Source organism: Cetorhinus maximus, chromosome 2 (genome assembly GCF_964194155.1).
Source record: "Cetorhinus maximus chromosome 2, sCetMax3.hap1.1, whole genome shotgun sequence".
Taxonomy (NCBI): Eukaryota; Metazoa; Chordata; class Chondrichthyes; order Lamniformes; family Cetorhinidae; genus Cetorhinus; species Cetorhinus maximus.
This window is the reverse complement of record NC_135880.1, coordinates 135,978,230-135,990,758: the sequence shown is the minus strand read 5'-3', so window position 1 is coordinate 135,990,758 and position 12,529 is coordinate 135,978,230. Positions and strand designations below refer to the sequence as shown.

The window sequence follows — 12,529 nt, the reverse complement described above, 5'->3', positions numbered from 1 at the left end:
GAGGCATTTATCATCGACACTGTCAATGTGGGATAATCCCAGTTGTTCTCCTTTCTGCTTAGATATTATGGGGCTTTAACTGTCGACCTGAATGAAAAGTTAGTCATATGTTGTATATTTGCTGAGGCGTTGCTAATGTGAGAACTGAGATAACTGTTGTAAATCTCTTTCTGTGTGAATATATGTGCCTGTCTGCCTGTGTACTACACCATTGCCCTTTTGGTCTGTAAGCAGCTATGTTCATAGTGTAGAAGAGCTATCTGTGGACTTCTGCAGATCTGTAGAGTTTTCTGTTCCCGAGACACTCCTTTTGCTTGTTTTTAGCTCAATGAGTTAATCGGGTGGAATCAGTGAATGGCATTTGAAATTTGAGTCTGCAGAAGCATATTTCCTTGTGCCGATTGTCAGTGTCCATTCCAATTTGTCGGTGCCACTCTTAAACTGTCTCCTGTGAATTTCTGCTATACTAAATCCTCTGAGATCTTTGCAGAGAATCCTTGATTAAGCTGCCAGAAGAGGGCAAAATTGAATCCTGGGGTCATAACAATCAGTCCTTTAAGCTTTCTCCATAGACAGAACAGAGCAAATTTTCTGTCCTCCTTTCATGATGTAACAATGGGCAAATAAAACCAGTGATCAAACTCAAAGTGGCTCTAATCGGATATTTGAATGTACTGCAGTGGTTCAAGAAGGCGGCTCACCACCACCTTCTCAAGGGCAATTAGGGAAGGGCAATAAATGTTGGCCTTGCCAACAACAAAGGATAAAAAAAGAAATCTCCTTTTGTTGCACTCAGTTAAGTCTGAATGGTTAATTCTCCTAAGCTGTTATCAGTTTAAGGGCACTTGTGACATGATTCTGGTGAATCATTTTTTTTACTGAAATAGGCTAAAAAAAATTGGACTGAAAACCAAATGATGGGGCTCAAATCTCTGCTAGGAATGTGAACTATTTAATTCAAAGAGTGGGATAAAAAGAGCAATCACAACTTTAGTCCTAGCACCAGATACACGTCAATATTCAACTAAAGGATCTGCTTTACTGAAGCTGTTAATATTTGGAACCAATATTTATCGGCTTTTGTGCCTGTAGGTCGTAATAGAAACCAGAGTTTGGATTCTTCTAATAGCTGTATGAGAGACTAAGCAGGAAAAAATGCCCATGGTATATTAACAATTTAGTCATCATGCATATATTGTCCTAGCTAGCACTTCAACAACAAGCCTCAGCAAAGCTTCCAGCAGCCCAGGCAATCATTACTAGTCATCACATTAGTAATTGCTTCACTTGCCATCCTATTAACTTGGCAAGTGGATTGTTCATTGTACCGTGTCATGCAGACACTGGTGGTGTAGCCTGGTATCTGGCAATTCAAATCAATGCCAAACACAGCTGTGAGATGCCAGCACACAGTCCCAGCACTACTGGAAACCCACGTTTATATGAAGACACACCCAGCCTGGGCCAAGGTTGCTATTGTTCCCAGAATCCCAAGCCTGCCTTAGGCTTTTGTGAAATAAAAATGAAACAAACAGTAAACAGAAAATGGTGGAAAAACTCTGCAGGCCTGACAGCATCTGTGGAGAGAGAAACAGAGTTAACGTTTCGAGTTTCAGGGCTCTGAAGAAGAGTCATATGGACTCGAAACGTTAACTCTATTTCACTCTCCACAGATGCTGCCAGACCTGCTGAGTTTTTCCAACGTTTTCTGTTTTTATTTCAAATTTCCAGCATCTGCAGTATTTTGCTTTTATACAAACAGTAAATACTGGAACCTGACAGACTCCGTAGAAAAAGACAGTTTATGACATTTTGCTGTGCACCTCTTCATGTGAAGAGATATTTTGGGTGTGCATCTCTTTATAACGACAGGTATTTTAAGGGTATACCCCTTTGTAACAACAGGCATATGAGGTGTATCATAACAACAGGCATCTGCAGTGCATACCCTTTCATAGCAGCAGGAGTCTCACATGAGTGCCTCTTGGTAACAACAGATGTATTGGGTGCATATCTCTTCATAATAGCAGACATCTTGGGTGTACATCACTTCAAATCTGGCATCTCGTGTTTGTGCCTCTTCATGACAGCAGGCATTTGGATGTGCATCCCTTGTTAATGATATCCATCTTGATATATACCTCTTTGTAGCAACAGGTGGCTTGGGTATCTGCCCTTCATAACAACAGGTATTTTGGCTATGATCCCTTGATACCAATAGGTATCTTAATTGTGTACCACTTGAAAACAGCAGGCATTTTCGATATGTACCCCCTTAAAATAACAAGTAATTGGCGTGTGTACCCTTTGAAAGAAACAGGCATTTGGGGTGTGTATCCCTTGAAAATAACAGGCATTTTGGGTGTGTATTCCTTGAAATTAACAGGCAATTGGGGCATGTACCCTTTGAAAACAGCAGGCATTTGGGGTTTGTACCCCTTTAAAATAACAGGCATTTGGGGTGTGTACCCCTTGAAAATAACAGGCATTTTGGATGTGTACCTTTTCACCAAAACAGACATATCAGTGTGTACCCCTTCAAAGTAAAGATTTTTCAGGTGTGTGCCCCATCATGGCAACATAAATCTCGAGCATTAAACTCTTCACACAACATATCTCAGGTGGGTATCCCTTGATGACAACTGGTGGCTTAGGTGTGTCGGCCTTTATAGTCACAGGCATGCCTAGCTATACTGCCTTTTCCTCTATCCCCTTTGTTTATAATTTCACTGTATCCCTCTGTCCAACGTCTAACTATAATACCTATGTTTATAGTCACATTGTACCCACTCTATAATCCCACTGTGTTCCCTTAGTCTGTAGTCTCACTATATCCCCTCATCATGGCAACACATTTAGTAATGCTTGCCTCATTTTACTTGGTGTCAGCCTCAATGACAAGTCAATGGGTGAACCTGCATTAAGAGACCATCTACCTAGAAAGACCACCTGACGTCAGTCCCAGAGGTTGTCATTACAGGCAGCTTTCACAGTTCTGGTGGTGTGGGTGACCTGATCTCAGCAGCAGCCGCAGGCATTAATGTCAGAGCCATATCTAAGACCTTGTCTCAGCCTCATACATTTTGTTTTGTTTTCCAGGTCGCGATTTGGCCAGCACGACTCTTCCTGGCTACCCTCCCCACGTGCCCCCTGCTGCACAGGGCAGCTACCCAGCCCCAACACTGACAGGGATGGTGCCTGGTGAGTGTGAGATCCAGCATTTGGACCAGAGTGCTGGGTTTAGGAGAACTCTCTGAAATGTATCAGTTTTTGTGTGTTTCACTGGAGAGAAGGATCTCTTTTACAGTTACTGGCTGAAAAAGCTCTGGGAGAAGGAGTGAAGACACTGGTCTCATTAACCTCTATACAGTTAGACACTTCTCCACAGGGATAAAACACTTAGATACATCTCTAATATTTCTTCTTTCACTTAACTGTCAGATTTACTAATCTCCTGGGATGTTCAACATTCAGCGACAGAAAAAGGGTTTGATGTTCAAGATAGTGATGTGGGTAGAAAATCTAGTCATTAAACAGGACTCAGAAGCCCAGCTGTCCTTTAAGAAGACCGGTAATTTGTTTTTAATGAAAACATGCATTTTATTTTTAAATGACCCTTAACAAATTAGTTTTCAGTGCTATTTATTAATGATGTGACTCAGTGTTACATGAACAATAATAAGCCAAACATTAGTTTACTGACTGACTGCAAAACCATCGACTGCAGCCAAGAAAAATAAGGAGGTCACATATTAGAAAATAAGAACTTAAATGGGGTAGAGGAACAAAGGAATGTGGGAGCACAAATACACAAATTACTAAAATTACGTGGTTAATAAAGCCATAAAAAAGCAAATTGCACACAGACATTTATTTCTAGAGGGATAGAATTGAGAAGTAGAGAGGTTATGCTAACACTGTTGGTTACCTCACATCTGGATACTGCGCACACTTCTGGTTGTCATATTCTTAAAAGGATGTAAAGGCATTGGAGAGGCTGCTGAGAAGATTTCTTTAACAAAGGTGACACTAGAAATGTTATACCTAGCAGGAAAGGACGAACAGGTTGTATCTCTTTTCTCTTCAAATGATATGGCTGAGGGGTGACCTAATAGAGGCATTTAAAATTATGAAAGGTTCTGATACACAGAGAGAATGTCTCCATTTGAGGGGAGGAGCAAAACTAGAGGCCGTCAATATAGGATAGTCTCCAGGAAATCAAATCGGGGATTCAACAGAAACCTCCTTACGCATGCAGAACCCGCTACCGCAGGGAGTGGTTGAGGCAAATAGTATAGATGCATTTAAGGGAAGCTGAATAGGTATATGAGAGAGGAGAGAAATGCTGATAAGTGTTAGATGAGGAAAGATGGGAGGAAATATAAGTAGAGCATAAATTCTGGTGTGGACTGGTTGGGCTGAATGGATTGTCTCTGTGTTGGATATTCTATGTAATTCTATACCTGACATTCTATTTTCCTGTCTCTCTAAATCTCACTCTGCACATCTCTCCTTTGTATTTCTTTCTTTGTTTTCCTTTTTTTCGTCCTTTACTTCTGTCCCCTGTGTCTGTCTATCTCTCACTCACGTATTTAACCACCCTGTTGACAGGCACAGAATTAATAGTGATAGAAAATAATGATCAACAAACAAGAAAAAATTAGAAATGTCACAAAAGTTTGTGACATATACCAATCTTGAAAATTCATCCCAAATAAATCCCATTGACCCCGGGGGAGTGGATGCAATTGCAGTGAAGATCATCAACACTTCACGAGCTTTTTGTTTTCATGATGCTTTCAGTTGGGGTCTATTTTTTCTGCTCTTTTATGCGATGTGGGCATCACTGGCGAGGCCAGCATTTGTTGCCCATTCCTAATTGCCCTTGAGAAGACTGGTAATTTGTGTTAACATGATGATTATACTCCTTCCAAACCAATATTTACTTTTTGTACGCGTTGAAACAGTGTGATTGAAATTAAATAGACCTGCTATTTCTCTTAATCACACTGCAGAATTCACATTGCATTCCCACTTAAGTCCAGGCAGAAATTCTTTATTAAATCTTTTGTTTCAATCCTGCAGTCCTTTCTCTGTGTACCTTACTCTGATATAAGGGCAGGTCTTACATATGCACTCTCCCTGTGTGGAGTCTCACCCACATGTACCAAGAGGCCATTTTGCCGATAATTTTCAGTACGTTACGGTGGCCCCCTGCTAGTGATTCCCAGTCTGTGCCACCTGTGAATGAGATTCTTCACTGGCAGAGCACGTGTGCCAAGTGCAAAGGTATAGAGACTGGAGGTGAAAGTACGCACAGTGACTCGCAGCCTGTTTTAAAACTGTGCTCAATTTTTTCGTTCATTGACTTCAATTGGAAAAGGAAATTGCAGGCGGAGCAAAATGGGCGCTCAGTTTGATGTGAGTCTATCTCGAGTCACTGACCAAGACCAGTTTTGCCTTCACTTGGTCCAAAACCTTGCACTGGCTGCTGCCATTTAACTGTGAGATTTTACCAAAGAAGCCTCTCTAAGGAATGCCTTAGGCAGGAAAAACACTACAACCAATGGCAGTCGGTGTAATATCAAACTAGGAATAAATTGTTTTAGAAATTTCTGTGCATTTGTAATAACAAAATTACCATAATTTGCTCGTTAACACAACCAGATCAGTCAAGCATTTTTCAAAACAGGCAAGAGCTGCTCACTGCTACAGTCTGCTGGCAAGTTAAGCAATGTGAAAATTAGCATGCAAATGGCTGAGCTGTCAGTTCCACATACACCAGCCTGGTTCATCTGAAATCCTTGTCAGATTTCCCATCCTGAAGTACTTACATCCAGAAGAGGCACCTTGGGGCACTTTGTAAAAGACAGTTTGGTTATTTTTAGTCAAATAATCAGTCAATTTCTGATTCTTCTGAGGCATGGCTCCTTGGCAGGGGTGGAGGGAAATAGTCTCTGAACCCCTCACTGGACTAGCAAAGGTGGAGTTTAGGAAAAGGAGACTGGTCACTGACTTATCAGAGCTGCACTACAATAGGGAGATTCTCAGTGAAGAAGATTGTCTATGGCTATATTGATTTTTAAAAAGTAAACACTGATACAAAGTACGTGTTACGTATTGTAGCTTTGTCCTGCACCACCATATATCATTCCAACTCTTAACTACCCAATTTCTATTGCTAGTACTTGTATTGCAATTACCATATGCTAGTAGAAGAATTTTGGGGTCCCATTTTATGTGGAAGGCCATTCTATTCTCATATTCTCTTTTTGCCAGTCTTTTCTCTTCACATCTCCTCTCAACCTCCTGTCATACTGGAACTGGTTCTCACTTGAAGAATTCACCTGACATGTGTCTTACACCCTCTTTTTTTGTTTCATCATCATCTCTATCTCCCTTGTCATGTAAAGAGCTCTGTTTTTGGTTCTTCTTACTTTCGCCCTTGATGGAATATACCTAGCTTGTATTGTACCTGAGGCATCTCTTCTTTCATGATCACCCATTGTTCTGTTTTCCTGTCAGTGTTTGGTTCCATTTTACCTGGACTAGATCTCATTGCATTGAAATTGGCCCTTTCCAATCTAGACATTCTACTTTGTATTGTTCCTTGCTTTTCTCAATTACTAAACTAACCTTATGATATGATGATCACTCTTACACAAGTGCTCCCCCACAGGTACTTAGCCCAACTTCCCTTCTCATTTCCCAGCACCAGATCCAGATGAGAACATATTTGTCAAGGAGGTTCTCCTGAACACATTTCTGAAATTCCTCCTCCTCCTTATCCTTTACTCTAATGTTATCCCAATCGATGGGCGGAATCGTCCCCTCCTGCCATTAGTGTGATTCATGGTGGACAGGGGAGGAAGATATGGCAGAAAGCAAAATAATCGATTTTCCGATGTCAGGAAATCAGGTTGGGAAGTTCCCCTCCTGACGTTCGTGGCGGTCCCACTTAAATTGAGGGACAACCTATCCTGTTTGAATAGGTGACTTCTGCCACAGAACTAGTCCCAATGCTCAAGAATCTGAAGCCCTCCCCCTCGCACCATGCTTTAAGCCACGCAGTCATCTTCCCTATCTTTCTATTTCTACTCTGGCTAGCTGGTGGCACCAGGAATAATCCAGAGATTACTACCCTCAAGGTCCCCCCTAGCTCCTAAAAATCTGACCACAGGGCCTCAACATCTGCTCTCTCTGTTGTTGGTACAAACGTGTACCACAACTTCTGACTCACTCCCTTCCCCCTGCAGAATATTCTGCACCTTCTCCATTATGTTCTGTGTCCTGCCACCAGCGAGGCAATAGACCATGGAGGACTCATGATGATTGTTACAGAAGTGCCTGTCTGTCCCCCGACTATGGAATCTGCTATAACCACTACATTTGCACTCTTTGCTGTTCCTTTCCGTGTAGTCCCTTGTCCATTGGTGCAATGGTCTGGGCTGCACTCCTTCAGAGTAATAGTCACTCCCAGCAGCTTTTAATACTGAGTATCTGTTTGAGAGTGGCCCACATTCTGAAGACTCCTGCACTTCTTGCCTCTTCCTATCCTCCCAGGTGGCTACCCACCAACTATCCCAAACTCTCCCTTTCTGTGGGGTGGCCACCTCCTGGAATGTACGACCCAGAAAACTCTCATCCTCCCTGATGCTCTGGAGTAACTCCAGCTGCCGCTCAAACAGAGAGAGAGAGAGAGAAAGGAGAGACTGGCTGGCTGATGGGATGGGGGGGGGTGGGGTGGTGGTGGCGGTGTTGGGGGTGTTAGAGACTGTCCAGGGAGTGGGGGTGGGGGGGTAGGGGGATGGTGAAGAGAGAGAGAGACTGTGTGCGTGTGTGAGAGTGAGAGTGAATGTGTGAATGAGTGTGTCTGGCTAACTCCCAGTCTCAGGATTCTCACTCACCCTCACCCCCGCACCCCAACACATACTCACACGCACTTACACTCTAATGGTCAGCTTTATTAATTACTCATTTTTTAAAACTCTCAATTTATTGCTTTGACATTTTTTTTTTGCTCAGCAAGTTGTTTCTTTTCACACCTCAACCTTTTTTTTTGGAATTCATGTTTAATGTTGTGCTAAACCTCATTTTTCCGAAATTGCTCATTGGCCCCCACTAAGTGAAAGTGAAAAGCTTTGACAAGCCTGATCTAGTTAGTACCCTGTTTAAACTATTAATTTTAATGAATACCTCTAGACCTGCTCTATGCTTATGCTCATATTAATTCAACCCTGATTGAAATTTTTAGTTTCCAGTTCAGAGAGTAAAAAGAGAAAAATATTCACCAATGAATCATTTACCTTCTTCCCAGTTAATGTCAAACTTTGATTTTCTTTAGAATGCAGTTGGACAGTTTTGAAGACACACACCCACCACACAGACCTTTTATGTCTGCCACCAGGCTCTCTGTGCTCTCTCTCAGGCCCTTTCTGCCACCAGTCTCTCTGTGCTCTCTCTCAGGCCCTCTCTGCCACCAGGCTCTCTGTGCTCTCTCTCAGGCCTGCTCTTTTATACCTGCCATCAGGAGGGTGGAAGTGAGGGATGAGAAGGTGGTGAGATCAATGATAATATATAAGCAACAATATAAAAAAAGAAACATAGCCTGAATTTAGCACAGTGGGTTGAATTTTACAAGGGGGGGCATATTGCTCAACATCCCCCGCCTCACCCCGCCCGCCGTTAGAACAGTAACAAACCAACTGACTTTATCATTGTGGGTGGCCTTACCAAGCTGAGAGTGGGACCTCTGCCCCTCAGTGGAAGGATGATCTGCCCTCAAAAGCTGCCGGCCAATCTGATTGGTGGTGCTTGCCACAGCTGGTTAGCTGGAGGAGGGTGAGCCAGCGAGAAGCAGGTCTGAGGCTGGCAAATCTGATGCTTTACCAGGTTGATGAATGCAATGAGGAGCTCCTGGTGGTGTTCTCGGCATTTTTCTTGGGTTTTTCTGGCAACAAAGACACTATCGGAGGTCCCTCTGAAAGGTCTAAAGTCACATTGTGCCCTTGGGAGGATTTCCTCAGCCGAGTTAGTAGGTGATTCAGGAGAATGCTATGGACAAGAGGGAAATACCTTGATTGTTCCCACAGTATGATTTATCTCCTTTCTCGAAAATAGTTACAATTGTCGTATTCTGAAATCAGGGAGAGTTCTTTTTCCTCCTAAATCCTTAGGATGAGTGTATGGAATCTTGATGTGGACAAAAGTCCACCAGCTTTGAAGACCTCAGCTGGAACACCATTGGGGCCGCGGGCTTCGTTGTTTGCTTGATTGCTTGTTGCAGCTCTCCCATCGATGGTGGCTCACCCATGGATTCTACCACAGGGCACTGAGGGGTAGCCTGGAGAGTACCAGCTGCCACTGCAGATTCATGATTGAAGAGTTGTTCAAAGAATTTTTTCCAGTGTTGACAAATGGCATTGTCATCCTTAAGAAGAGAAACACCATCTTGTGAGCAAAGGGGATTTTGGCTATTTGACCTTGGTATGTAGATGGCACTGGTGGCTTCAAAAAAGCTTCACATGTCATAACAGTCAGCATAATGTTGGATCACTTGGGTTCCCTTTTCCCACCACTTGCCCTTTATCTTCTGGATTTGTCTTTGGGTGTCAGCCTTGAACTGTTGGAATGCTCTTCTTCACTTGTGACCTTGGGTTGTTCTGCCAGGCTATGAAGGCTAGTTGTTTTTGTTCCAGGAGCATTGTTTTCGTTGACCGGTCCTGGTGAGGACTATGTTCAAACCCAATGGTCTGGGCACTGGATCAGCAGTGCCAGCTCAGCCTTCTACAAACCAGAACAGTGAGTGTTTGACAATAAAGACCTTCCTAAGTCAACAAAAGTCCTGGTGTACAGAGCAGTTGTCATCACCACACCCCTGTTCTGCAGTGAGACCTGGACTGTGTATCAGTGACACATAAAAGTGCAGGAGAAATTCCATCAGCAATGCCTCTGCCACATCCTCCAAATTCAATGGGAGGACCATCGCAGGAACCCTAGTGTCCTTCTTCAGACCACCTCCATAAGCATTCAGGCAAAACTCCTTCAAAATCAACTTCGATGGACTGGACACTGGGTCCGGATGGCCAACAAGCATCTCTTCTGCCAGGTCCTGTTTTCTCAACTCTCAAGTGACTAACATTCCAGAGGAGGACCAAAAAATTGTTTCAAAGATACTCTGAAACTCTCCTTGCAGCGCTGCAGCATTGACCTTAATGACCAGAAGGAGCTTGCTACCAGTCGTTCAAAATGGCAACGACATGTCCATCAAGCTGCATCATGCTTTGAGCCCCAGCGTCGTGATGACGAGGCAGAGCGGCGGCAGAGGAGGAAAGGAAAGGAAGCAAATCCTGCACTCTGGATCCCACTACCTTGTGAGACAGCCTACCCCATGTGCCCAAACAACTGTGGGTCGAGAATCAGTCTGTTCTGTCACATGAAAACCCATGGCAGAAACTTAAAACCCTGAGTAGACATCACCCTTGAATCAAGTGACTGCCAATAGTGATGATGATGACATTCATCAGAGAAGGGAGATTGCCTCTCCGTCCTGATCTGGCGTATATGTAACTCCCGTCTTATGTGGTTGACTTTTAATGTCCTCTGAAGTGACCTAGCAAGCCATCGAGTTTAATAAACAAATACTACAAACTTCAGTAAGATGAAAATTGGATGTTTATATCAGCAATGGCAAAACATCATATCAAGATAAGACTAAGGCAGTCTCAGCCTGGTCGGTCCTGCAAAGTTCTCCTCACAACATCTGGGATTTGGTACCCTAGTTGAGAGAGCTGACCCACAGAATTATTACACAACAGCCTGACAGAGCCACACTCAGAATTTTTCAGCCAATGTCCCAGACTCCCCCATCACCGTCCCTGGGCATGTCCTGTGCCATCAGCAGGACAGACCCACCAGAGGTTGGGCACAGAGGTATACAGTCAGGGAGGAGTGGGAGCTGGGAGCTCTCAATCTTGTCTTCAGACCCCATGAAGAGCAGTTCTGATACCAGGAATACCTTGGTGGTATGACCACTAACCAAGCTGGCTGAATTTCGATGGGCGAAGCTATCAAACTGTGCTTAAAGCAGTTTGTTAAGAAAACCAACAAGAAGGAATAATCTACTTGACCTCATCACCACCAACCTACCTATCATGGACACGTCAGTCCACAATAGAATTGGCACAAGTGACCACCGCACAGTCCTCTGAAAATAAAGTCTTACCTCCATTATACAATGGGGCACTATCACCATGCTAACTGGGACAGAATATAGATGGATCTAGCAACTGAAAACTGGAGATCCACTGGGGCCAACAGCAGCAACTTAATTGTATAGCACCACAATATGTAACTTTGTGGCCCAGCAAATCCCTCACTCCATGGTCAGTATTAACCCAGGAGACCAACCCTGGTTCAATGGAAAGTGAAGAAGGATGTACCAAGAGCAGCAACAGGCATACTTTAGAATGAGGTATGAAAGAAATGAAGCTACTATACAGGGCTACTGTATGCTAAAGACCAAAATTAGCAGACAATTGACAGTGCTAATCGATGTTGAGAATGATAAAAGGAGGCTCCATGAACATTCCCATCTTTAGCTATGGTGCAGCTCAATTATAAGTGCAAGAAACAAGGCTGAGCTGCTTTTAGTATCTTCAGCCACAAATGTCGAGTGTATGATCCTACTTGCTCTTGTCCTGTAATACCAGCTATCATAGCTACCAGTATCAAGTCAATTTTATTCATTTCAAATTACGTTAAGGAGTGACTGAGTGCATTGGACACAGCAAAGACTATTCACCCTAACAGCATCTGAGTTGCAGTAGTGCAGACCCAAGTACTCTCCTGGTCTAGCTGTTACAGTACAGCTTTGAAATTGTTATATACGCATCAATGCAGAAGGTTGCTCAGTTATTGTCCTATTCACAAAAAACAGGATGAGTTGAACCCAGCAAATTCCTTCCTATCAGCCACTCCCAATCATCAATAAAGTGATGAAAGGAGTTATGAATAGTGCCATCAAGCAAGGTCTGCTCAGCTATGACCTGTACACTGATGCACAATTTAAGTTCCACCAGAATAATTCTCTTCTAATCCTCATCATAGCCTAGTTCCAGAATGGATGCAAGAACTGAGTGCCAGAGGCAACAGCCCTCAAAATCAAGGTGGCCTTTGGCCAAGTATGGTACCCATAAGGGGAGGCATGATTTGGTATTGTTGCTGGACTAGTAATCCAGAGACGCAGAGTAATGCTCTGGGGACCCAGGTTCGAATCCCACCACAGCAGATGGTGGAATTTGAATTCAATAAAAATCTGGAATTAAAAGCCCAATGATGACCATGAAACCATTGTCGATTGTTCACTAATGTCCCTTAGGGAAGGAAATCTGCTTTCCTTACCTGGTCTGGTCTACATGTGACTCCAGACCCACAGCAATGTGGTTGACTCTTAAATACCCTTTGAACAAGCCACTTAGTTGTAACAAACCGCTACAAAACTGGATGGACCATCAGGCATCAACCTAGG

General features: G+C 43.3%; 1 protein-coding gene across 2 annotated transcripts in view; it reads left to right on the top strand.

The window, feature by feature from the left end:
- LOC144690600 (paired box protein Pax-5-like) overlaps nt 1-12,529 on the top strand; it is a 267,511-nt gene that overhangs the window by 209,241 nt on the left and 45,741 nt on the right. For both annotated transcript variants that reach the window (XM_078558249.1, XM_078558240.1), the window contains exon 8: nt 3,100-3,201. In XM_078558249.1, the coding sequence (XP_078414375.1) occupies nt 3,100-3,201 (102 nt within the window). The remainder of the gene's footprint in view (nt 1-3,099; nt 3,202-12,529) is intronic.